Here is a 26,477-nt window from a genome sequence, read left to right on the forward strand (position 1 = left end):
TTCTTTTGCTGTGCTTTTTCTTTTATAAAGATGGGAAATGTCTCAGAGGACTGCATTGTGAATAAAATATTAGTGATCTTATCTTGTTAAAGTCACAGCTCTGTTGGGAAAACAGCTTGCACCTCTGAGCTTCATAAATTGTCTCAAGTTGTTCCTGCTGTATAACAGGAAACTTGTCCTTGGTACAAGGCCACATGTTTTGCAGAAGTGTGGTTCAATTAACCATTTTCCTACATTAAATTTTGTTCAACAGCAAGAATGACATAATTCTGTGCTATTCTTGGCTTTCTAAAACTGGACCTGCTTCTATACATGATTGATTTTTAGGCTGGCCTCTAACTTGCTATGTAACCAAGGATGACCTTGAACTCTAGATTTTTATGCTTTAGCCTGCTATCATATCTGACTAAGAACATCCTAATTAGAACACATATCGGGTCTGGAGAGATGGTTCAGTGTTAAAGAGCACTGACTGCTCTTCCAGAGGTCCTGAGTTCAAATCCCAGCAACCACATGGTAGCTCACAACCATCTATAATCAGATCTGATGCCCTCTTCTGGTGTATCTGAAGACAGCTACAGTGTAGTTATATATTATAAATACGTTAATTTAAAAAACACATTATATTTTGGAAGTAGGTTCTGTACATTTTCTTGTGACTGGTATAAAACAAGGACAGGAGGACTCAAAAAGCCAGGATGGAAGTCTTTGATGCTAACATCTAAGAATCTCAGTCTAGGGAGTGGTGCACACCTTTAGTCCCAGCACTCCAGAGGCAGAGGAGGTGGATCTCCTGATCTACAGAATGAGTTCCAGGACAGCCCAGACTACACAGAGAAACTCTGTCTTGAAAAACAAAAACAAAACAAAGATTCTCTCTTCAAGGACCCATTCCCACCAGCAAAGCAGAGGAGTGAACTGGGGTGGAGTGTCTGTTGTGATCTGTAGAACCTGTTAAGACCTTCCACATCATGGGAGATGAGCTGCTTCTGAATGGAACAGAGGTAGAAGGCTTTGTGACCTGTATCCTGTGGCAGGATTTGCTCTGGAGTTTCATCCTCTAACAAAATAAGATTTATTGTTGTTTGGGGAGGGGGAGATAGCTTACTTTTCTTGGTAATTAGTAATTGATATAAAAAAGAAAGAAACAAAGGAAAGACTTCCTCAGTGAAAGGGAAGTAAAAGATAGTTTATTTTGGAGCACAGTAGTTACTATAACTGAGGAACACAGATTTAAGTTACTCCAAATTCTGTATTTAAATGTGGTCACAATTTGACATTTTTCTAAAATCAGAACAAAGACATAAATCTCAGATTGGTTGCAGCAAAATAGGGGAAACCTGCATATAAATGTCCGAGATATATCAATCTTAGTTTTTAGGTTGAGTCTTTTCATACTTTCCAAGGGACTTATCTAATAGTCACAAAAATGTAAGTCACATACAGAGGTGGGTAACATACTAAGCCAATTTGTAATTAAGCTCTGGACCTGCACAGTTCCAGCCTCCTCACAATCATTGAAGTTCAAAACAATCAGTATGTAAAATGGTCAGAGCTCGTGCCGCTACAGCTCCCTCTGATACCTTGAGATCTCACGACAATGCTTTCTTTTTTTGTTTTTTTCTTTTTTTGTTTTGTTTTTTTTTTTTGTTTTGTTTTGTTTTGTTTTTTTTGTTTTTTTTTTGGACAGGGTCTTACCCTGTCTGTCCTGGACCTCACTGTGTAGACCAGGCTAGCCTCAAACTGAATGCTAGGATTAAAGGTGTGCACCTGCACCCCAATGCCTACTATCTCATTTTAGGGTTTTAAAAACCTTTCACGAGATTTATTTAATTGCCTATATGTATGTCTGTGGAGGTGAGAAGAGGTGGAGTCTTCTCCTGAAATTGGAGTATAATCCCCTCTACCTTTTACTTCATGTTGTTACTGTTTGGGAGAGAAGTTTACCATGGTGCTGAAGCTGGTCTTGAACTCATGTATGAGCCTCTTGCCTTTACCACCTAACTGCTGGATAGAGGCACATGCAACCACATCCTTCTGTGACATTTGTATACAAGGAGTATTTTTTTTTAAACATGAAAACTGAACAATAAACTGAGTTATGTGTTTCTGTAAATAAACAGTTCCAACAGCTGGGAATTGTAGTGTAAACCTGCAATTCCAGTACCTGGGAAACCGAAGCTGGAGAATTGTGAGTTCAAGGCCAGTCTGGGCTACACATCATGATTCTGCCTAAAAATAAAATAAATCCAACAGACAGTGTAGGGTGGTATTCACCAAGATAACAGCTCTATCAAGTTTGATTTTTTTCAAAAGCTCTAACCCAAATGCTTTCTTTTTCCTATCCAGAATTGTTTGTCTGCCCCTGGGGATTTAGGCTGTACAATATTGACCTAACCTTGGATAATATGTTAACTGTGGAACAGCCTTGCAATATTTGGCAGTTTTCTACAAGGATCTGGAGCTTATTTCCAGCCAGACATCAGCACATCCCTTGGGGGCCAGAAAAGTCAAGAGTCTTAACACAGCCTTGTACCCTGCCACACACAGACTCAAGAGTGCACTTTCACCCGCTTTCTATCGTCCAATTTATTTTTGTTACTGTGGGACCTTTTTTAAAAGACAAGGACTTATAGTCCAGTCTTTTCATGAACTCTGGCCTTCACCTCCCAAGTCCTGGGCTTACAGGTATGCACCATCATGTCTAGCTTCCTATTTTACCACCAAAAGAGGGAGAATGAGAGGGAGAGAGAGAGGGAGAGGGAGAGGGAGAGGAGAGAGAGAGAGAGAGAGAGAGAGAGAGAGAGAAAGAAAGAGAGAGAAGCCTTTTGCACGCCAGGCAAGGACTGTCCCAATGTGCTATATACTTCCAGCCCCAAAGTTCTATTTAAGTGTGTAAATATGCCTAAAGAGAGCCAGTTGTGGCGAAGGTCCCAGGTACCCCCCAGAAACAAACAAAAACCGGTGGGAGTTGGGTAGTATTCCATGGGTAAATCCTGACCCTCCCAGACCTGTTTTCCAGAGAAGGGCCCTTCATATAAGCCCGACCCTCCCCCCCTTTTTTAGATTTATTTTATTTATAAAAGTACACCGTCACTGTCTTCAGACACACCAGAAGAGGGCATCGGATCCCATTAAACAGTGTTATGAGCCACCATGTGGTTGCTGGGAATTGAACTTAGGACCTTTGGAAGAGCAGTCAGTGCTTCAAGCCAGATCCCTCTTGTATCACCCCTAAAGAAGCTCCGGCTGCGGTGAAAGAGGCCCACAATGCATCCAGAGGGCACTTGGGTCGGCACACTCCGCCACCCTACTAAATGTCATTTTACTTCGACTATAGACTGAACTGAGATCCTGCACATCAACAGGTTCAGACAGACTTCTGGTTGCAGAGTACCTGAAAGGCAGGACCCGTGCTGGCCAGTTCCTGGCTGGTAGGGCGGAACCTTAGATGTTTTCTCCGCAGCAGGCCGCCGGAAAGCGCCAAGGGAAGCCCGCGCCTGCGCGTCGCCATCTTCCTAAAGGAGTGTACGTCTTGTCATTCGTTCCTCCCCGCACCGGGCTGACCACTGGCAGGGCGGGGCGGGACCGGTCATGGCGACCAGGGAGCTCCGCGGGCATGCGGTGCGGTTGTCCACCCAGGGGTCCCAGACTGGCACGGCTCCCGACAGCGTGGCAGGAGCTGCGGGGCTGCCCTCTGGACAGAGCGGCGGTGCGGCCCTCCGGCTGGGGGAACGCCCGCCCCCCGCCACAGAGAAGCGTGGACCCTACTTGGTGACACGCGCACCTTCCATTCAGGCTAAGCTGAGTGAGTGCGGTGGGCTGCGTGAGAGTCTCTGCCCAAGCGGGCTGCTGTGGCCTGGGGTTGGGCCCTAGAGCCCTGTGGTCTTGTCCCCAGAGGGGAAGGGGTTTAAGTGCAGCCCTCTCTTTGCCCTGAGAGCCCAGAAAGCAGGGAAATGGGGAAGACCCAGCTGACCCAAGACCCTTTGACTTCCAGAGAAGCACCGGGACCATGCCAAGGCCGTTCTGCGGAGAAAGGGCATGCTGGGTGCCTTGACGAACCGCCCCGATTCTTCAGGGAAAAGGTCTCAGTGGGCTTTACTTCCTCTGTATCAGCAGCTTCCAAAGAAGGCCGTATCCCTTCCTGCTTGGGAAACAGGGCGCTGTTTAAGGTTGAGCTAGCTAGCTTATCTGCTGGCCCCTTAAGAATGGGAACTAGAAGGGATGGGGGTGGAAGGGAGAGTGAGAACCGGAACTATCTCTACTCTTTAAGACTGTGCTAGTATCACGAAATAGGTTTTGTAATAGGGGAGTTCCATCAGTGTATAGATAGGATATTCATTAAAGGACAAGATGGTGGCTGGAGTCCCAGGAGTGAGGATGGAGAGCCCATGCAGTGTTTTTGGAGTTTTTAGAAGTAGAATAGTCAAATAAGACCTCTCGTAGTTGTTTCTAGCTAAATGTTGAAACTCGCATGTGAAAGGATTTGCCTGGGATCCTCTGGTTAAACAAGGTGGAGAGATGCTGCTTTACATGGTTCATGAAAGTAGGAGCTTTCAGTGTAGTGGAGTGGGCAAGAGTCAACTGCACAGAGCAAGCAGCTCGTCGTGGCTGGGATCGGGTAGAAGGAAAGTCTGGAATGGTCCAGCTAGTTCTTTCTGTGTAGGGACCAGGGCTCTGGCCTTCCCTGTGACATGCCTGTGCTTTTCTTCCTTACCCCATCTCAGGTCAGTGAAGTTTAACAAGGGCTATACTGCTCTTAGCCAGAGTCCAGATGAAAACCTGGTGTCCCTCGACTCTGACAGGTGAGTGCTTCCCTTGGAAATAGTTGGGGGTGACGACAAGCACAGCAGATTGCTTTATGCCCTTGCCTGCTGCCTTTCTCCCATAAGGCCCTTCAGGAACATTCCAGAACTATTCTCTTCTGAGTGCTGTCCCTTCCAGAGATGGCATGGCTGGAAGAGCTCCTGTCCTATTGTGCTTGCACTTTCAGTGAGAATGACTGTTTCTGCTGGAATCATCTGAGGGAGCCATTGGTGCTCACTGGGGAATCTGGGCTTGAGTTCTCTGGTGTGCAGGCTTTTGCTTCACAAGTCCTTCAGACCCCCTTGCATGTCCTCCTTGCTATTTGCAGATGTGCTACATAGATGTCCCCTGAACTGATTGTCTTCCTCTTCTCCTAGTGATGGGGAGCTGGAATCCAGATACTCCTCCGGGTATTCCTCTGCAGAGGCAAGTCCAGATCTCCTGTCTGTGCAGTGTCAGGCTGCAGGCAGCATCACCACCACTGCCAAAGCATTTGTTTGGCGCCTGCTGTGTACTCTGCTCTCTAGTCTTCTATGCCCTCTTCCCTAAGCAGAGGTAACAGGCATCTTAGGATGGCTGTTGAGATTCAAGAGAATGTAATCCTCAGGGCTAGAAGTGATCTCAGACGTCCATAGTCTAGGAATCCTCTTATAAGCTGTGCTGGAATGTTCTTGTGATTGGCCACTCTCTATGTTTAAGAAACAGTTCTTAGATGCTTGCTGCCCTTTCCCAGCAAACATACAAGTCCTTCTTTGGGTAGTTTCCAGGTCTTCTGTTTCTTGCAGCCTGGACCCACTGGTCATAGGCCTGCCTTCCAGTGTAGAAAGGTACTCAAATCTTCCCTTTCTTTCTCTGAGTCAGCACTCAGCCCTCTCCCACCCATCTTCCACTGAGCTTTCTTTCTTCAGTTGCATCTCTCAGAATAGTCTGAGCACACCTCCTAGGCTGGTTTTTAGGACATCTTTCCAGATTGTCCCAGAGAGAATCAAAGAGACAGATTATTCTCAGCCAGCCATAGTAGCATGTGCCAGTCCAAAGGAGCTGTAGTAGGGACATGACTTCACTGGGTAGCTCTCCTGTATTCTCCTAGGAGACTTTGGCTAACCTCAGTTTTTGCAAAGGAGAAAACAGCTTGCGCATTGTACCCTCCTTATATGTCTAAGACATTAAGATTGTCAAAAACTAAGAAAATTCTGTCAAGAATCACGTCTTAAGATGTCCTGCCTGCCAGTACACTGGCGAAACCAGGCTGACTTTGCAGGAGCCCAGCCCTGCCAGCAGAGAAGGAACTGGCAGACAAAGCTGTCTCCTACCCCTTTCTACCGTTCCACATATACTTCTAATACTCCAGCCTACTTTTCTGTTGTCAACCTCCCTCCCACTTTGAAAGTTTCTTCTCTACATAGCTTTGGCTATCCTGGAACTCACTATGTAGACCAGGCTTGCCTTGAACTCAGAACTGCCTGTCTGTCTCCCAAGTGCTCAAAGGCATGTGCCACCACAGAGGACAGCCCCATATTCTTGAATCTTGGCAGGGATATCTGGGTGCCTGTGGGGAAGGCTTCACATTGGCTTTTACTGTGAAGCCTGAACGGTTCTCAGTAAACTAGGGAAAACACTGCGGGTGAATGGTGATCCTTCTGTAATCCAGGATGTAGAGTGGGCCTGGGGCTAGGTAGAGCAGGGACTGGAAGCTCGGGTGTGATGAAAGGGACCTGCCTTTGGGCAGCAGCTTTGTATGCTCTGCATCCTGTTTTACACTTCTATCCTCTTCCTTTAGCAGGTGAACCAGGATGTGAGCCGACAGCTGCTGCAAGATGGGTATCACCTGGATGAGATTCCAGATGATGAGGACCTGGACCTCATTCCTCCTAAGCCTGTTGCTTCTTCCACGTGTTCTTGCTGCTGGTGCTGTCTTGGGGACTCTTCCTGTACCCTCCAGTAGCCATGACCCTCCAGGATGGGCAGATGGCTGATGGCCCTTCACAGCTCAGTGCACTGGGTCCTGCTGCCAGCCTAGAACCACTGGAGGCAATGACCTCTGGGCAGGTCAGTGGCCTACAGGTCGCCCTCACCTGGTGCTTCTCATGTCAGAGGCCCCCATTTGGGTCATAAGTGATAGGTGGAAGTCTGCAGGTTTCCACTGGGGCAGTTTCAGGAAGCCACTTTAGTAACAGAGGGAGGAGAAACTTTCTGTGGTTCTGCTGCTGACAAGGATTGCTAAGGAAACCATTTACAGACATTCTGACTGGTGTCAGGGTGTTCTGAGGAGGGAGAAGAAAGAACTCCACTCAGGCTGTGCTGGAGGGCGTGGTGGGAGGCAGAGAACAGCACTTCATGGCTTGCAGGAGGAATCTGAAAGTACAACTGGGACCAAGTCAAGAAAGCACCAAGTGGGCTGTCCTTCAGGTTTCCTTGTCTGGTTGTGGCAAGGAACCCAGCTTAATGTTGGAGTAGGACCATGGCTTTCAGAACCTCCAGACTTGGGACCTTCTGCTGGTCCTGCTGTCTGGATGGGCTTAGTAACTCTGTCAGCCCTTCCCCCATTAGAACAGAACTGCTCTGTCGTGTATGTTTATTTGTAGTTCCTTGGCCTTGGAGAGTTTTTCCGCCCGTTGGTTTTTTTTTTTTGGGGGGGGGGGGTATATTTTGTTTTGTTTGTTTGTTTTTTGGGTTTTTGGTTTTTTTTTTTTTTTTTTTTTTTTTTTTTTTTTGAGGTAAAAATTGGATTGGCTGCTGGGGCTATCACCAGAAACCTGCAGTTTTTGTAATTACCAGCAGAGGGTGCTGCTGGGAAGTCAGTGCCTTCCTATGTTTAGCTGCTTAAGCTTTTGGGAAGCATTGATGGTTGAGAGCCATTGTTCTGGTGTAGCTGTGATGCTGGCATAAATGGAAATGTTTAGACAGGATGGGGAAGGGAGACTTAAGCCAGCTCCCGGACCCTACTTCAGTTAATAGATCTGCATGCAGTGCAAGGGGGCCTTCCCTCTAACAAGGCCCATTCCTCCTATGGCCCATTCCTTTCCCCCAGCACAGGACTCAGACTGGAGGTGTAGTGCTTGCCTAGCATGTGCAAGGCTGGGAGAGGGGGACACAGGAATAACACAAGCCTGTGGGTAAGCACAGCTCAATCCTAAGCTTGAACACAACAAATGCATGAATAATTTCTCCTGCTATACTAAGCCTCTTCCTGGAATTTGATTTTCCCAGATCCCCTTCTCCACGGTTCTCTCCTTTGTTTTGTTACCCGGGTGTGTGGTGAGGCTCCGGGTAGATATGGTTCCCAGCATAAGGGACACAACAGTCATTAGGGGTTGGGCACCACATGTGACTGTCCTGCCCAGTAACTACTAAAGGCTTAGGAGGAATGATCTGCTCCCATGGCCTTTCACACATAGTAGCAGAAAGGCTAAGATCAAAAGGTAAGGCCTTCTCTGTTACTTGGCTACAAACCTGTCCTTTTGATTGCTGCCAGTGCCATATAGGGCTTTTTGTTGTTGTTCTCAGGCTCTGGGAGGTTGAAAGCAGTATACTGTCTACTGCTCTTTACCCAACTGCCTGGCAGCATCACAGGACAAGATGGGACAGAAACCAGAGACACATCTGCTTGGTTTTTGGTTTGGGTCATAGATGCTGACTGTGTTCTGTAGTGGGAGTCTGCAACTCTGCAGGGATCGCAGATTGTGAGCACTTTATGTAAGGCCTGCAGGGAAGGAACACAAAACATATCCAGGCCTTCTAGACCTCGTATGCAAATGGAATGGATTTAGTACAGAGTACAGAAAGACTTGGTAGACCTCAGTGAGGGCCAGAGTGGTGTGGAACTTAAGTGTGGAGCTCTGTTTGTATTTGGTTAAAATAGAGTAGGCTGAACATTTGGCAGCTCCTGGGGGGTGGGCAGTACCCCCAAAACCACACCCCCTGGGGTGGTTGTGTCTGTGGTTAACATTGAGATACTTGACTGGAACTGTCCCTGAGAAGAAAGTTCCCAGGCTGGGTGGCCTGGTGTGGGAAAGAAAGCATTGCTCGTGGAGAAAGCTCAGCAGTGTCCAGCTGTGAGGGGTAGGAATGGACAGTTGGTAGGGGCCGGATGAAAATCACTGATAAAGGCACAATGGTGCCCACATCCTAACTGCCTTAATTCCGAGGGCTGGGTGTTCTGCAGGAGGCAGTTCCTGGGAAGGAGTGCATCTGAGCTTCCTCAGGAGTGGCTCCCCAGTGTTTACACTGTTTCTCAGACCTCTTTCCTGGCTTGCACTTTCATTTTGTTCTAATAAATGCAATCCTAGTAGTTGGGCTTTATTGTGTTGTGATGAGATTTTTGGGTTTTATTTTGTTTTGTTTGAGACAGTTTTTCTGTGTAACCCTAGCTATCCTAGAACTCACTCAAACTTAAGAGATCCACCTACCTCTGCCTCCCAACTGCTGGGATTAAAAGTCTGCACCATCACCCAGCTTTGGTTTTTAATTTTATCTTACACATGGATGGGTATACTTGGAGTGTGTGTGTACGACATGCATGCAGATACAAGAGTCCACGGAAGTCAGAGGCGTCAGATCCCTTAGAATTGGAGTTACAACTGTGAGGTACCACATGGGAGCTGGGAATGAAACCTGGGTTCTGTGCAAAAACAGCAAGCACTTTTAACTACTGAATCGTCTCTTCAGCCCCGGTCATAATACTAGCCTGAGCTGTATGATAACCTCAAAATACATAAAGGCTGGGAGGATGACTCAACTGGTAAAGCACTTAATGTGCAAGTATGAGGACCCAAGTTCAAATCCCTGGGCCCTCCACACCAAGCACCCACATAAGAAACCAAAGGTAGTGGCACACACCTGTAATCCAAGTTGTGAGGAGGTCAAGTCAAAGGGCCACTGAGACCTGCTAGTAAGTCAGTCTAGCTGAACTGGTAAATCCCAGGCCAGTGAGAGACCCTGTCCTAAGAAAAGGTGGATGGTTCTTGAGAACTAACATGCAGGTGCATGTGCATATACACAACCATGTGCAAGCACCAGAAGCCATAATGAAGCTGAAGCAGGAGCACAACTCTAAAGTCATCCTTTGGATAGAAGGCCCACCCGTCCAACTGAGGCTGGAGCTGGCTTCCTCTCCACCCCTCCTGTAAAAGGGTTCTGGAATGCAGCCTTTCCAGCCTGCCCACCCCCTGGAAGCTGTGGAGAATTAAAACCAAAACTGGACAACATCAGAGAGCTCTTTCCTTCCACATCAGGGGCAGGCATACCAAAGGCTGACTGCTCTTTACTGTGTATCCTCAAACACAAGTGATCTTTAATTACTTTGACAGAGCTGGAGGGAATAAGCTTCATTAGTTCACTGGCCTGCCACTTCCCTTTCCTTCTCTGCAGCTGAGAAGATGCTGAGCTAATGCTGGGTGACACGTTCTGTTAGCCAAACACCTCAGCCGGAGCAGAGTGGTTGTCTCAGTGGACACACCTGGCTCAGAGGTAAAGGAGTGTTGAGGGTGGAGTGGAGTGGTTAGGCCTCAGGCTTCACACCGACCCCCTTGTCCTGAAGACGGTCCAACCTGGGCATGCTCTGGAGTCACTAATGCCAAACTCACTACTTCTAATCCAGTGTGCATTCAAAGAGTGCACACTAGGGACAAGGATTGGGCTGGACCTGAAATGTGGAGCTGGCCAGGATATAGGCAGAGAGGCTAAGAACTGGTCTCTACAGCAGACAGCAGGCCCGGAATATCAGCAGATCCTTGGGCACAGTAAGCTTCAGTGAGACACTCTCATTGGCCCCAATGAAGAGCACTCCACCACGCTGCAGAGGAATTTCTGCTTGGGCTGTGGGTGTGATAGCTGTCACTGTCCCTTGGACCATCAGAAGGATGCTGGCAGAGTCTAGTGTCAAGACTTTGTATTCAGTGATAGAGCCAGGGACCTGGTAGAAAGAAGAGATAGAATTCAGTGATAGAGCCAGGGACCTGGTAGAAAGAAGAGATAGAATAATTTGCACTCTGCTCCTGGGTTCTAGACCCTCTCAGGGGCCCTGCTGCCTCCTTCCCCACTATTCAGGCTCTTGGTGCCATGAAGGCCCACATCTGGTCCCTGGCAAAGAAATAGATGGGCTCTGTGGATGCCCCAACTAGGTGGGCTTGACAGGAAATCCAGGCCCAGGTATACCCCTGTAAGTTTGACATGCTACACAAGGATACCCTCCAGTTCCACCTACTCACCTCCATCTTCATAACAGTGAAGTCTGGCACAGGGGGATCATAGATAGAGAGATAGGGGTCATCTTGACTTCTTGTTGGGGCAAACAGCCTGTCCTCGCTGGGGCTAGGTGTGTAGTTAAGCATTTCACATAGGGTTGGCACATCGATGAATTTGGGTGTCAGGCCAGCACGAACAGTGTTGTCCGAGCATGCCATGCATTCCACGCAGTCTGAAGACAGATAAATGTCATGTAATGAGATGGTGAAGTTAGCCATGGAGTTTGGGTCTCCTAACTTAGTCCATGTCAATGCCTATAAAATTATAACCCAGTTTTAATTGGGTTGAAATGTGTGAATAGCATTGTGGGAAAATAAAAGGGAACAGGCCCTAAATATGTTAACCACTGCATTAAGACTTCTGCAACAGAATCCTATGGATGGGTAACAGTCAAACAGGACATCCAGTCAGACAGTGGTTCATGCCTATAATCACAGCACTCAGAAGGCTGAAGGGGAGTGGGGCTGGGGAAGGGACTGCCACACGTTTGAGGCCAGCCTGGGCTACAGAGTGAGACCAGAGTGTTTTCTTCTTCAAAACAAGAAGAGCGACAAAAAGGGAGGCTCAGTGGATAAAAGCGCTAGCTGTGCAAGCGTAAGCACCAGAGGTCAAACGCCAAAAATCCACTTACAGCCAGTGTGTAGCACAAATAGTTGTAATCCCAGCACTCCTGTGGGGAGACAGGAGAATCTGCAAGCTCACGGGCCAGCTGGCTTGGAGTATTTGGCAAAAAAAAAAAAAACAAACCAGAAATATCAGAACAAGAGACCCTCAGACAAAGTAGAATGAGGATGAGCCCCCAAGCCCCAGGCTGTCCTGAGCTCCGCACGTGTCCTTTGCCCCATGTGCGCCTGCATTCACACACAAATAGCATCCTTTTGTTGCACCACCCATAGTTCAGTGTAAAAATCTCTCCAGGCAGGTAGCGTTGGTGTGTAATCACAAGTGAGAAGAGAGAACAACAGCTTTGTCCAGTGTGGCTTGGCTCAGACAGATTTCCAGACCCATCAAAGGGGCTTAACAGCAGAATTGTAGCTAGTGGCAGATTCTGAGCAATATCTGGCTCAGTCACCCCGTGGTCACCAACTTCCCTCTCTCATCCACACGAACAAACGAAGTCCAAGGGGGATGGCAGTGGGGCTTACTCCGGAAATGGGCTCACCTCCCTTCAGGTAGGCATGGGGCACGTTGGCCTCCAGAAACATGGCTTCCCCAGGCTTCAAGGTGAGCAGGTTCAGGAAGTAGATGGCGAAACATCCGATATCACCTGGGTACTGCTGGTGCAGCTGTAGCAAGAGCTTCCCACAAATGTCCTCCATGCTGTTTCCGTCAGATACTGAGGGTCACAGAGCATCCCAAGGCCACTAAGACACACATGGTATCCACAGCTTTACCCTGACAAGGGAGTCTTGGTGAACAGTCCCTGCCTGTACGAATGCAGCTGTTAGGCCAGGCCTCTCTTAAACATCCCTCATCTTTGCCCAAAAATTCCATCTCTCACCTCAGTCACGTGCAGGTCTGGCCTGGCTACAACAGCTGGCCATTGTGGCGCACAGCTGTAATCCAGCACCAAGGCAGAAGGCTCACTGTGACTAAAAGGTAGACAGACTAGACTACAACAGAGTATGACCCTGTCTCAGGTGATACGGACTAGGGACATACCGCATTTGGTAGAGTACTTGCCCAGCGTGCATGCAACCCTAGGTTTGATCCTCAGCCCCACAAGAAACCCAGAGATGGTGGCACGTGCCTGTAATGGCAGGAGATGAGGGAGGAGTATCAGAACTGTAAGGCCATTCTCTGCTACAAAACAAGTTTGAGGCCAGCCTTGGGTACAAGAAACCTCATCTCAGAGGGAGGTAAGGGGGAAAATTGTATGAAAAACATTTAAAACACATAAACCACTAGCAACTCCAGTTTAGATTTTGACAAAAACATTTCCAGACAATTGCCCAGAAAGAGTCTCCTGATTAAGGGGCCACTTACTGCTCTTAAGCTCAAAATCTATTACAGTCAGGGAAGTAACCTGAAAGATTCAGGAAGAGTGTCGAATTCCCTATTAACCAAGGACTTCCCTTTCGCTAGCACTTCAACTCCCATGTCTCAGGACGTCCGTCCATCTGAGCAAACTAGGATGGTTGTCTACCCCAGGAAGCACAGCACACAATGTGCTACGGGCCAAAATGTGCCCTGGAAACTAGCCCAAGAGAAGATGAGCTCAGCCTGGGCTGGAGGGATGAGGGAGGCTTTTTGGAAGGGCAGAGGCAGAAGCAGGGTGAGTGGAGTTTCCTGGAACATGCAGATAAGGGCGGAATGGATTCAGAATGTGCAGGAACCACAATAAAGAAAGAAGTGTTCCAAGTGGTTTGGGTCTTCATGTAGATACTTGCTCAGTGGCTACTCTGTGAAACACTGGAGCGAACATGAAGTCTCTGGCCTAGAGAACAAATGGGCACATGGTGCTAAGGAGTCCCTGCAAACCTGGGTGTCAGAACAGAGCACAGGGCAAGGTTCTCCAAGAGTATGCAAGCAGATAAGACACTCAAAACCACAACAACACAAAACAGGAGGGCATGCTCACGTGAGGAAAAACAGCTGTGACACAAAGTCGCACAGCAGGGACGTGGGGACAGACTGAACCAGAAGAGGGTTCTGAGGCTGCCTGGAGAGGAAGCTGGCCTGCTGGGCAAGGAGCTAAGATCTCATCCAGGAGCTGCCACGTAGCCTTGTCTCTTACTGTGTGTGTTGACTCTGTAGGACAACAGTGACATGACCACGCCTACCTTGGTCATTTCCTGAACTCTGTTAGCACGAGGTCAGACATCTAGGAGGGCTTTAAGGAAGAACTCAGTGGTTAAGAGTACAACATTTGAGTCCTCTACAGAAGGATGCGCTTCTTGGCCCTTTCCTGCTCTCCAGCCCCACTAAATGCAAGTCTACCCCCCCCCCAGGAAGCAGCTGGGCAGCTGGAGAGAAACTGGAAATGCCCGGGTAGAGGGCCTTGATAGAATCCTCTAGGCCAGTCTGCTTCCAACCACCTCAAGAAAAACAGTTTGGAAGAAGCACTCAACCTAGGACCTCAAGCCACTAAGACTGAGAAATTAACAGTAGCAGCCGATCGTAGGACCATCTAAGTTTGGCCCCTTTTTGTGCCCTGCTTGGGGAAAAGGGCGAGGAATCCTGTCTCCGTGGCCTCATCCCTGCCTGTGTTCGGAGCCCAGGCTTGGGCACTGTACCCACCCAGACCCCTGCCACACCCACCTTGCTGGGAGATCCGTTTCACCAACAGGTTAAGCTGTTCCACCACCACCTTCTTCTCACACTTCATCAGGTGGGAAAAGCAGTTCCTCAGAGCAGAGGCCACGGCCCCAGGATCCCCACCGGGGCTCTGCTTCAGCTGTGCTGTGGCATCCTCTCCAACCAGTGCCTGGAACTCAGGCACCTCTGCAGGGTGGCCAAGGCAAGGAGATAGGAATGGGGAGGCAGAACACTAAGAAGTGAGGCCTTCCTGCCTCATCCCTAACCAAAGCTATACCCAGCAGCACTACACAAACTGTGCTGTGTAAACATGGCTCACCACCAGCCCTCAGCAACCACACCTAAACCTGGTCTCACTTTCTGGCCCACAAGATCCCTTTAGTCGCTATGATACTGAGCCTCTGCTCTCTGTCTCTATTTCCCCTCTGGCCCCAGGCTCCTCTTATGTCCCAGGCCCAGTACATGCACCCTCAGCATTCCTGCCCAACCTTACTCTTCAGAAAGGTCACTATCTCCTCCACTGGCCGGAAACCACACAAGCCCTGGAAGGGGGTGAGGGCAATGGCCATTTCTGGCTTGTGGTTGGCATCAGGGTAGTGCTCCGGAGCCTGGAGATGCAGCTTCTCTGCCAGCTCCTGTGGATGGGCAGTGGAGGACAACAATGGGGTACAGCTGCCATCAAGAGGAGTACCATCCTCAGCAGTCTCTGCTGCCCACCTGCTCCACTTACCAGATACCTCTGGCAATGAACCCAGTCAAGGCATCATGCAGAAACTTGGGGCAGAATCGTGAGCCAGGGGAGAGCTGGGACAGACTTAAGAGACCTGACCTGTGGCTCAGGAACCCTAAACACAAGGCACCTAAGCTGTGTGACTTGGGTGAATGGTTTGGGGGAGGGAGAATTAGAACGATCTGGAGTCTCAGATCATCCTCAGGTATGTAATGAGTTTGAGGCCAGCTTGGGCTTCGTAAGACCAATCTTTAAAAATCCCCAAATTAGGGGTTGGAGAAATGGCTCAGCAGTTAAGAGCACTTGCTGCTCTGGCAGAGGGCTCAGGTTCCTTTCCCAGAATCCACATGGTGGCTCACAACCATCTGTATCTCCAGTTCTAGGGGATCTGATGGTCTCGTCTTACCTCCAAGGCACCAAGCATTCATGTGATGTAATACATACATGGAGGCACTCAAATACATAAAATAAAACAATCTTTTAAGAAAGGTGCTAGAGCTATAGCTCTGTGGTTAAGAGCCCTGGCTGCTCTTCCAGAGGACCTGGGTTCAGTTCCTTGCACCCACATGGCAGTGACTCTGTATCTCCAATCTCAGGGGACTCAAAGCCCTCTTCTGACCTCCCCACACACCAGAGTGCACGGGCCTACATGCAGGCAGAACACTCATACACATAAAATAAAAATAAGTATTCATTTAAAAAGTGCAGTTTAGACAGACTGCTTAAGCCAAGCTGGGCCTTGCTCAAGAAGATTACATGGTGGGGTGCAGCTGAGGTAACAGCTGGGGTGCCTGCCCTGTCCTGGAATTCTGGAATTGAACTCTCCAAGAGAGCCAGGCGGAGAAATGGCAGATATGAATAGACCCAGGCTGGGGGAGGGGAAGACAAGGACAAACTTGGAGACTCTCTTGGCATAGGCCAGTCAGTTGTCCACTAACATTTGGCTTCATGCGTGTCCCCAGCAACTGCGCCCGAGCCAAGCTGGGGTTATAAGACTTGAATTTAGCCCTGAGCTAGAGCCTAGTATGGCTGAAGAAAAGCAACACTAGAATCAGTGGGAGGTTCCCCCAAAGGCCCTCCCTACACTGACCTCTGCACCCTGATCCCGTACCTTGTCAGGGTGTGCCTGGATAGACAGGGCTGTTTCCACTGAGAGTACTTTAAAGAGGAAGGGCAGTTTCCCGTCAAAGGTGTCTTTGACCTTTGGGCCTAAGCAGTCCTGGTTTTCAGCAATCCACTGGCCTAAGGTCTTCTGGGAAATACGGTTGTCAAGGATCTTGGCATCTCCCCGGGGATGTGTCCCCATCCACAGCTGGAAAGAGAGGAAAGTTGAGAAGAAAAAAGGAAGCAGATGACAGTCCTGGGTGCATCGGGGTCAGTGCAATGGCTTATGAGGTGCTGGGGATCAAGCTCAGGGCCTCACGCACAGAAAGGAGGTGCTCTACAATCGTCTGTCCAGAGACTCGGATGTCTCTGAAAGCAGGAGTCTCAACGGCAGATCTGTGAGGGGTTGGCACTCACTTGTTCTAGTCTCAGAACACATAGCTTTCCCATGTTTTGATTTTTCTCTTCTCATGAGAAGGAATACATTTGGGATTAAAAAAAATAAAAAATGAGGGAGTTGGAGAAGTGGCTCATTGGTTAAGAGATCTTACTGCTCTTCCAAAGCACTACCAGTCGGGTTCCAGCACCCACATCAAGAGGCTCACAACCTTCTTTAACTCCAGCTCCAGGAGCTCCAATGTTTCTGACCTCCACAGACACTTGCACTCACATGCACACAACCACATATACACAAACACACCTGTACATTATATAAAATAATAAAAATAAAATTAAAAAAAATTAACGACAGGCAAACACTTATTTATGGCTAGCCGTGCTGTTACATGCCTTTAGTCCTAGCACTTAGAACACAGAGGCCAAGTGATTGGGCATTCGAGGTCATTCTCAATTGTACAGCAAGTCTGAGGCCAGCCTGGGCATCCTGAAACAGTCTCAAAAATCAAAACAGGTGAATATTCAGTAAGTGCTAGAGGTGCTAGGGTTGAAGAAATGACACATGTTTAAGCTGTGTGTGGTGGTGCACACCTTTGATCCCAGCACTCGGGAAGCAGAGGCAGCCAGATCTCTTGAGTTCAAGGCCAGCCTGGTCTACAGAGCAAGTTTCAAGACAGCCAGGGCTACATAGAGAAACCCTGTTGGGGGTGGTGGTGGTAAGGGGCGGGTCCCCACTTATTTTATCCTTCTTTCTATGAGACAGGATTTTGGTACAGAGATCGAACAGATTCTCCTGCCTCAACCTCCCTAGTTCTGTGAAGATGGTGCTCTGATTACAGCTTTCTTTGTGCATGGATTCGCACTGGTCCCAAAACCAAGAGAAGCTCTTCTACAAGCTGCAGAGATTCTCTCCAACTGGCCCATACGGCTTGTGTCAGGCCCTTTGGTCTCATTTAGGGTAAAGTGGAATGCTGTGTATTCCAGGGTCTTACCTCTGCGTACGGCATGTCCTCTGAGATCTGGGCCAGTGGGTCACTGCTAGCCAGCAGGCATGCCACTTCGCTCTTGGAGCCCACCTTCCCCCAGGCATACTGCTGCACCACACAGGAAAGTGGGAACACTGGGGACAGAGACAGAAGATCAGCTTCCATTCCACTCTTCAGACCTGACCCTAGTGCTAGGGAACCAGGAACGGGGCTGGGGAATCTAAGGGCAGAGCCACACAAGAGTCCATGACTTGTGGAACCACTCTTCTCTTTCACAATCGTCGACGTTCCCATCTGTAAGGTTGGCAGATACCGATCTTGTCTGCCATGGAGAAGAACTGAATTCGGGTGATGGGAAGGGGAAAGGAACTTAACACTCATCTCTCTGCAACCGGTTAGTCCCAAAGTGATTCGAGCGCACGCACCATTCTCCTCTGTGACCCCCGGTTGCACTACCCACTCCAGATCCCATCCCTGTACCCAGCGTCCACGGGAGTGATCAGTCCACTGGACTGACCCGCTAGGTCCTGCCAGTATTAGTCCCCAGGACGCGACCACCACCAAGATAGCCAACACCGGTCAACGGCTCACCTCGCTGACTCGCCATCCTAGAAGCCTAAGACCCGGCTTCGGGAACGTAAGCCCTTCCCAGCAACCACCGCTTCTCTGTGCGCGGAGCTTCACGGGAAATGTAGTTTGCAGAGCCCACCCCCTCCTACCTGAGTAGTCAGGAGGCTCTGCTGCCCAAAAGCATTAACCCTAACTCTTGGTTTCAACACTCCTGCCTTCAGCCTTATGTAAGAGAACTTGCTAAGTACCACATCCTGAGAACAAAATAGCACCACTTTTGTGCTTTTTCAGGGCCTCCAGTCTAGAAAAGGGAAGTAATTCAAAAAATTCTTAACAGTACGTTAAAAGGTAATAAGTAGCAAAACATAGTGGTTCACTCCTATAATTCTTGAAGTTAGGGATTCAAGGAAGAAAGCTTGTCTTGAGTTTGAGGTCAGCCTGAGGAACATCTGGGTAAGCCCTAATAAGAAGGAAACATTTGAGGAAAAGTGTTCCTGGCAGAAGAAAGAGCTATCAAGAATCTCTAGTGCTGAACTTGGGAATGTGCCTATACTGTACACAATTAAATAACAAAGAGGTCAACACTGCCGGACAAAGAGACACACAGAAAGGCAGGCAGGCAGGCACGCATGCAAGCACACACTCATGCACACCAAAGGAAAGGGTGTCAGCAAAACAGAGAGGCGATGCATAGGGTTCATGTGCTGTCATGGAGAATTCAGGTTTTCCCATGAGTGCCCAGTGGCTACAAGGTTATTGGTGCAATGTAACTATAATGGTGGTGGCAGTTGTCACTTGTGCCCCCTTACACTATGAACTTCTGTTTCTTGCTCTGTAGAATGAGGAGAGTAATATAGATCTGCCAGATTTATTATGGGGCCTATGAGGACTGTAAAGCACTCAGTGCTGTGCCCCTCTGACTCTCCCATCCTAGGTGTTTCCAGAACCCAGCTCTCCCCCAGTCTGAACTGCTCATAAGTCGTGCAAAGGACAGAGGGGGGTTACCAGGAACCCTGCACAGGGGAGGCAGGGGATGAACTTCTGTTGTGGGGTAATCTTGTCATATCCTCTGTAGAAAGACTCTGACACCTGGACCTCCACAATAGTCTACAAGAAGAGAACCCAGCTGGAGACCCAAGATCACAGCTGTCAAAGTTCCTGGGAACAGGAGAGAGGGGTTACAAACCTCGAAGGGTTCTCTAACCCGTCCAAGCACACCATCCCTCTCCCTTGCTAAAACTGTTAGATTATATTCCTGAAGCTAGGCATCAAGTTCCACTCCCCTATGTGGCCATTTCCTTATGCCCAACTCATTCTTGGGGCTGATCACCAAGGTCCCGAGGCTGATCACTGAGGTCCATAGATAAAAATCATTATTTTGTGGCACTGACAATCATGTCCAATCAGGACTTACCAACTCATCCTAGCACAGGTTTTCCCTTTCTTGTTCTGCTAGGAGCACCTGATGCTGTCTGCTTGATCCAGAGGCAGCCCACCCCCTTGCTCACCATCTCTGGGATGAATACATCTCCTTATGTTGAGAATTTTGTGTCTGGGCATGTTCTGTGTCTTCAGACTTTACACACACTCAGACATGGGGTAGGAATTGATACCCACATTTTCTACCACATATATCCAAGGAAAGGAGACTCAAACTTTCTTTCCCAGATGTGGATACCAACTCCTCCTGGAGTCCTCTTGTTTATGTAAATCAACCTGTATTTCTTTTTTATGATATATTTGTCATATTTACATGAGTACACTGTAGCTGTTTTCAGACACACCAGAAAAGGGCAGCAGATCCCATTACAGATGGTTGTGAGCTACCATGTGATTGTTGGAGACTGAACTCAGGACCTCTGGAAGAGCAGTCAGTGCTCTTAACCACTGAGCCATCTCTCCAGCCCCCTCAACCTGTATTTCAAAGGAAGCATTCCTCTATACTACTAATAAAATGAAAAACGTAAGAATGGTGTGCTTGGCAGCTCAGGTACCTACTACCTTGGAGTTCTGTGCCCTCCCCTCTTGCCTGCTCCCCAAGCTATACTAACTCGCTGAGATAAGGATTGGGCACAGGAATGGGGCATGGTGGCACAGACTTTTACGTCCAGCAGTTAGGAGGCAAAGACGGGAAGATCTCTATGAGTTCCAAGCTAATGACACTGTCTGAAAGAGGCAAGGCGAGAGGGAGGGAGAGAGTGGGAGGGGGGGCGGAAGAGAGGGAGAAAGAGGGAGAGAAAGAGAGAGAGAGAGAGAGAAAGAGAGAGAGAGAGAGAGAGAGGAAATTAGACACTGGGGATAGAGAGATAGTTTTGCAATAATAACACTGCTTTTCCAGAGAACCCAGGTTCCATTCCCAGCACCCACATGGCAGCTTATAACCAACTGAAACTCCAGTTCCAGGGGATCTGACATCTTCTGGTCACAGGACCGGGCACCCACATGGTGCACAGAAACAGATGCAGGCAAAACCAGGTACACATGAAAGTACCCAGGAGTCCCGTCCCAGAGGCCATCACAGACACCAGAATCACATCCGCAGAATGTTCCCATCCCGTGGGAACTCCCACACAGGAAAATTATCTGCAAAGGAAATCAGGGTGCCTAGAGAACCTAGAATCTTCCACCACTCCCTCTTGCTGGTCTGGCTCAGGGTCTCACTAGCGCTGGCTGGCCTGAGACTCTCAGAAATCTGTCTGCCTCTGTCTCCTAGGTGCCATAGGACCTGCTCTGCTTTACATTCCTGCCACACCCTGCCAGTCAAGTGAGATAGCAGCTGGCTATCTTTGTGAAGCCACATACTGTGCGCTTTCTCTCCCTTTATGATTGAGATATGGCAACTAAATCTTTTTAGTCCCACTTGCTTTTATATATATATATATATATATATATATATATATATATATATATATGCACAAATCTATGTATTATGTGTGTATTTGTGCCTGTGGGTAGGTTTATACTCGAGTGCAAGTGTCTATGGGGGACCAAAGGCAGATAGATCTCCATGGGCTGAGAGTTACAGCTATTGCAAGCCAGCCAACACTAGTTCTCTGCAAGAACAGTACTTGCTTTTAACTAATGAGCCATCACTTGCTTTTAAATGACCTTAACAATCACTAATTTGACAGCCCAGCTTGTTTGCACAGACCTGTCATCTTAACTCAGGAGGTTGGTGCAGGAAGATTAAAGGTTTAAGGCCAGGCTGAAGAGATGGCTCAGCAGTTAAGAGCACTGAGTTCAATTCTCAGCAACCACATGGTGGCACACAGTCATCTGTAATGGGATCTGATGCCCTCTTCTGGTGTGTCTGAAGAGAGCAACAGTGTACTCACATCCATAAATAAATCTAAAAAAAAAAAAAAAAAAAAGAGGCTGGAGAGATGGCTCACCGATTAAGAGCACTATCTGTGTTTAGCAGTACACGCAGAAGAACTCTGCAAGTAGAGGTGTTGTGGGGTAGCCACCAGAGAAGACTGTTCAGACATGGTTTTAATCCCTCAGGAGTGTTTGGGATCTCAGTGTAGCCCTGAGCTTTTCCCAGTGACCTATTAAGCACAGAAACCACATTCTGGGTTGAGTCAGCTAACAAGAACAGTTAGCCAGAAGCAGAACTACAGAAGCCAAAAGGCAAGGTTGGTAAGTTTAGAGACCTTCCCAGAACTGTGGCCTTTGATGGATTAAGCCTTTATTTTACTTTTGGCAGGTGATGTCATCTGTGAGCTGAGTTTTACAGCCTGAATGGTGCTTCCATCATGGAGTCAATTGTGCTAAGGTCTGGGGCCTGTTACAGAGGCAAGAGGATCAGGTCCTCAAGGTCATCCTTGGCTACATACTGAGTTGGAGGCCAACTGGGGCCTCTTGGAAAGAAAGGAAGGAAGGAAGGAAGGAAGAAAGAAAGAAAGAAAGAAAGGAAGGAAGGAAGGAAGGAAGGAAGGAAGGAAAAAAGAAAGTAGAAAGAAAGAGGGGGGAAGGAAAAAACAAAGAAGGAAAAAAGAAAGACAGACCTGCTAACTTGAGTGTTGTGGTATATTCTTACAATCCTAACTATTCAAAAAACAGAAGACTTGTGAGTTCAAGGCCAGCCTGGGCAACTTAGTGAGACTCTTGATTCAAAATATTTTCTATCCCCCTCCTCCAACACTCCTTTCTTCCTTCCTTCTTTCCTTCATTCCTTCCTTCCTTCCTCCCTCCCTCCCTTTCTTCCTTTTCTCCTCTCATTCTTTCAACAAAGTCTGACCCTGAGGCTCAGGAAAGCCTGAAACTCAGGCTGGCCTTGAGCTAGCATGATTTTTCTGCCTTAATTTACGAAGTGCTGGTATTACAGGTATGAGCTACCATACCCTATGAAACAAAAGTTTTTTTTTTTTTTTTTTTTTATGGTTAGAAATGTAACTCAATGTAGATCACTTGTCCAACATCCCCAAAGCTCTGGGTTCCATTACCACTTTGAAAAAACAAATGATTATTTTGGAAGGCATACAACTATTACTCGTCTCCCACCAGCTCTACTGTAGATTTGACTGTCACCTCTGCCTAAAATCCCCCAATGGATTCAGACTGTGCCATGGCAAGACTTGCTTTCGGTTCTCTTTCCCCATCTTAAACTGCAAAGTTAGCTATTCCCAAGAAAAGGAACTAAGACAACAAATTCTAGGACTTCTAAAAGTCCAGTAAGTCTAATTTAGAACAGAGGCCATCAGATGGCCTTCGGGTAACATCAAACCACTGGCCAAGAATTTGCTCATCTTGTTCTTTCACCGCAAATTCAGCCACTGTGGGACAGGGCGGGGGGGGGGGGCACATACCTTTAATCCCAGCACTGAGAGGTAGGGACATGAATGTCAGTCATTGATGAACATCCTCAGCATAATAGCCAGTTTGAGGCCAGCAGGGGCTCTGTGAGACCCTGTGTATCAAAAGTTTTTAAATTAAGCTAAAAGTGAAATAATGTTTAACCTACAAGAAAATAGTATGCTTGTCTAAGAATCACAAGGGCTGGTACATTAGTGGGAGAGGGCGTGTTCACCCTGTGCAATGCCATAGTTTTATTTATCTTATTTATTTATTTATTGAATGTAAGCATGTGTGTGTGTGTGTGTGTGTGTAGAGGCTCCTGCCAGTTCATGCAAGTGTGGAGAACAGAGGTTGATGTTGGGAATGAGATTTCTCCACCTTGTTTTTTGAGGTAGGATCTCTCGCTGAACCTGGAGCTTAGATTTGCTAGATTAGCTGGCCAATGAGTTCCCAGGATCCTCCTGTTTCTATTTTCCCAGCACTAGGATTCCTTGTAAAGCATACCTCCATGACCAACTTTTTACATGATTTCTGGGTCTCTGAATTCAAGTCTTCATGCTTGTATAGAAAGCATTTTACCGGGGCTGGAGAGATGGCTCAGCAGTGAAGAGCACCGACTGCTCTCCCAGAGGTCCTGAGTTCAATTCCCAGCAACCACATGGTGGCTCACAACCATCTGTAATGGGATCCAATTTCTCTTCTGGTGTGTCTGGAGACAACTACAGTGTACTTAAATAAATAAATACTTAAAAAAAAAAAAAAAGAAAGCATTTTACCAACTGGGCCTTCTCCCCAGCCTCTTTTCTTACTATCCTGTCTATCTATCTCTCTTTGAGACAGGGTCTCATGTAGCCTAGACTGGCCTTGAACTCCATATGTAGCTGAAGATGGTCTTGAACTTCTGATCCTCCCTCCTATGTATGGGTGTTTTGCTTGCATGTATGTCTGAACCACGAGTGTGCCAGAGGAAGCCAGAGAGGGCCCTGAATCCTTCCCTAGTATTAGAGTTATGGATGACTGAAAGCTGCCCTGTGGATGCTGGGAATGAAATCAATATCTTCTGGATCAGCAGCCAATGCTCTTAGCAACTAAGTCATCGCTCCAGCTCCACAAATATTGGCTTTTAATTGGCAAGTAAATGGGTCTAAGTCTGGTAGCAATATTGAAAAACCATGTCTCCCTTTCTTGACCCATAGCTCCTTGGAATTTGTTAGAGATAAGTTTTTTAAAGATGGATGTAGTATCATAGGTCTATACTCCCAGCACTTGGAAAATGAGGAGTGGGAGGATCAGAAGTTTAAGCTACATGAGACCTGGTCTGAAAACAAGTAAGGGAGGGGCTGGAGAGATGACTCAGAGGTTAAGAGAACTGTCTCCTCTTCCAGACTTCCTCAGTTCAATTCCCAACAACCACATGGCTCACAACCATCTGTAATGGGATCTGGTGTGTCTAAAGACAGATACAGTGTACTCATATACATTAAATAAATAAATAAATCTTTTTTAAAAAAACAAGTAAACAACAGCAGAACAAAAAAAAAAAAAAAAAAAGGACCAAAAAAATTGCTTAACAGGGAAAAGTGCTTGGATAACCTGAGTTCAATCCCTGTGATCCACAAGATAGAAGTCAAGAAATATCTCTCACAAGTTATCTTCCACCTTCCCAAAATACATACACACACACATGCATGCACACACAGGTGTCTCCCAGAGTCTCCATATTGGTTGTTATGTTTCATTGCTTCTTCACCACTCAGCACGCTGCTGAGCTCTGGCTCTGGAGAACCACACTCTACAGACTGGGCTTCTCTCAAGATATCTGTCGTGGGGTTCTAGGACCCTGCCTCAAGATATCTGTCGTGGGGTTCTAGGACCCTGCCTCAAGATATCTGTCGTGGGGTTCTAGGACCCTGCCTACTTATCTCGAGTGAGTGGTATCACACTGGGTTCTGGTTATCGGGTATGTATCTGCTTTGGGGGTATTGGGATTCCTGGCTAAGGTTTTTGTCACAAGTCTAAAAGGCTTTCTTTTTCTTTACTGTGCTCATTGCATTGGCCTACTGGTTAGAAGAGACAGCGTGTACAAAGGCCATGAGGCGAGAGAGGACAGGGACGTTCGAGGGACTGAAAAGCCACTAAAGAGGAGAATGAGGCGGTGTGGGCAAAAGAGGGAGTGAGAAGAGATGGGGAAGACACTTTCAAAGAGACACGGAGGGCAAACTAAAACTCTGGACTTCACACAGCACAATGGTTCAGCGGGTTAGGCTCCTTGCTGCTGTGCCTGACAACCTGAGCTCAGTCCCTGAAAATCACGTCAGGGTGGAAGGAGAGAACCAGCCCCACAGTTCTTCTCTAACGCATGTGCTCTCACATCCACATCTCATGCACAACAACAACAATGACTGTTACTACTGCTACTGTTATTGCTGCTGCTGCTGCTGCCGCCATCGCCACCGCAGCCACCGCCTCCGCCACCGCTACTTTAAAAAAAAAAAAAAAAAAAACTTAAATGAGATTTCTGGGTAGTTCTGAGAGGTACCTGTCAGATTACCATTGATAAGCTCTCCAGGATGTAGAAAAGTGATGCCTTTGTTGTAAATAGTTTTGTTTGAGATTCTTAGGAGACGTCTTGGGAAAGGACATACACATTGAAGCTTTTAGCCTGGCTCATTACTCTAACTTAAAATATCTATATATGAAAGGAATATTAACTTTATGTCAACAGCCCTAACCAGCAAATGTTAAGTAGGCTGTCGTTTTTTTTTGTTTTGTTTTTTTTTCTTAGCTTGTGAGAAGGGCATCTATCAGAATCTGGGATGAGAGATTCCTCAAACCTACAAACAATAAAAAAGTAAATAAAAAGTAAAACAAACAAACAAACAAAAAAACCACAAGAAAATCAAACCAACCAGCCAAAAACCCTGGAATAACAATACCAACCAACCAAAAGCAAACAAATCAAACAAACAACATCTAGTTACAGCACAAAGAATAGACCAATCAGAAGCGCTGTTCTATTCCAGGGTAAGAAACGATTTGAGCTAGATTCCACAGCGGCACGAAAGACGAGGATAAATAAATTTGTGAGTGAACTACTACCACCTCTAGAATATCCATGAAATCACAGGAGGGTGGAGCCTAAGAGAAGCCCTGCTTCTCTAGGGCATGGGCTGATGCAAAGTTGTCCAGCTTTATCCTGGAGCACAGTTCTTCAGACAGCTCCTGTTTGACATGTCACCACTGTCCTTTTGATCCTAGACTTGCTCAAACGTCCCAATTTTGCTCTGTAGGTATGCATGATTCTTTCCTAGCAGTCCTTTTATTTGGAAGCTCAAAATAAACACACATTGGAAGGAAGGCATCAGAAGAGATCCTGCACCGGAGGAGTAAGTAGATGGAACGTTTGGGGATGTAACTCAGAAATGTAACGCTGTTTACCTTTCGCGAGGTCCTAGGTTCTATCCCCAACATCTCTGGAGAAAAAAAAAAAGAAAGTGGATGGAAACAAAATGCATACATAACCTTCGCTTTCTAATGGGCTGGACGGGGCGGAGCGGACCTCTGTGACGTCCAGGGCCACGCCC

The 26,477-nt window shown here is 47.4% G+C and overlaps 2 protein-coding genes across 3 annotated transcripts; one reads left to right on the forward strand and one right to left on the reverse strand.

The window, feature by feature from the left end:
• The first annotated feature begins 3,592 nt into the window (after positions 1-3,592).
• Positions 3,593-7,411, forward strand: FAM219B (family with sequence similarity 219 member B). Of its 2 annotated transcripts, none has more exons than XM_080930652.1 (5): positions 3,593-3,808; positions 3,998-4,085; positions 4,728-4,805; positions 5,184-5,232; positions 6,587-7,411. In XM_080930652.1, the coding sequence occupies exons 1-5, from the start codon at positions 3,595-3,597 to the stop codon at positions 6,749-6,751; spliced, it is 594 nt and encodes a 197-aa protein (XP_080786778.1). In that variant the 5' UTR covers positions 3,593-3,594; the 3' UTR covers positions 6,752-7,411. The 2 variants fall into 2 exon arrangements, with proteins under 2 accessions (XP_080786778.1, XP_080786779.1); XM_080930653.1 differs by having other exon boundaries at positions 5,184-5,361; positions 6,587-6,661.
• A 2,668-nt stretch (positions 7,412-10,079) lies between these two features.
• On the reverse strand, positions 10,080-18,172 carry MPI (mannose phosphate isomerase). The gene is made up of 8 exons (XM_080930327.1): positions 18,118-18,172; positions 17,533-17,660; positions 16,152-16,352; positions 14,804-14,945; positions 14,314-14,496; positions 12,215-12,388; positions 11,016-11,224; positions 10,080-10,720 (listed from the first exon to the last, which is right to left on the reverse strand). Exons 1-8 carry the CDS (start codon positions 18,131-18,133, stop codon positions 10,502-10,504), a joined length of 1,272 nt encoding a protein of 423 aa, XP_080786453.1. The 5' UTR covers positions 18,134-18,172; the 3' UTR covers positions 10,080-10,501.
• Positions 18,173-26,477: the final 8,305 nt, after the last annotated feature.

This window comes from Micromys minutus (assembly GCF_963924665.1).
Source record: "Micromys minutus genome assembly, chromosome: 16".
Taxonomy (NCBI): Eukaryota; Metazoa; Chordata; class Mammalia; order Rodentia; family Muridae; genus Micromys; species Micromys minutus.

Excerpts from the sequence above, each read along its gene's own strand:
- FAM219B (XM_080930652.1), top strand. The coding sequence starts at position 3,595 with ATGGCGACCAGGGAGCTCCGCGGGCATGCGGTGCGGTTGTCCACCCAG. Across the intron at positions 3,809-3,997 it reads TTCCATTCAGGCTAAGCTGA|AGAAGCACCGGGACCATGCC; the intron begins GTGAGTGCGGTG and ends TTTGACTTCCAG. Across the intron at positions 4,806-5,183 it reads GTGTCCCTCGACTCTGACAG|TGATGGGGAGCTGGAATCCA; the intron begins GTGAGTGCTTCC and ends CTCTTCTCCTAG.
- MPI (XM_080930327.1), bottom strand. Across the intron at positions 14,497-14,803 it reads GATAGTGACCTTTCTGAAGA|AGGTGCCTGAGTTCCAGGCA; the intron begins GTAAGGTTGGGC and ends GCCACCCTGCAG. Across the intron at positions 12,389-14,313 it reads GAAACGGATCTCCCAGCAAG|TATCTGACGGAAACAGCATG; the intron begins GTGGGTGTGGCA and ends TGTGACCCTCAG.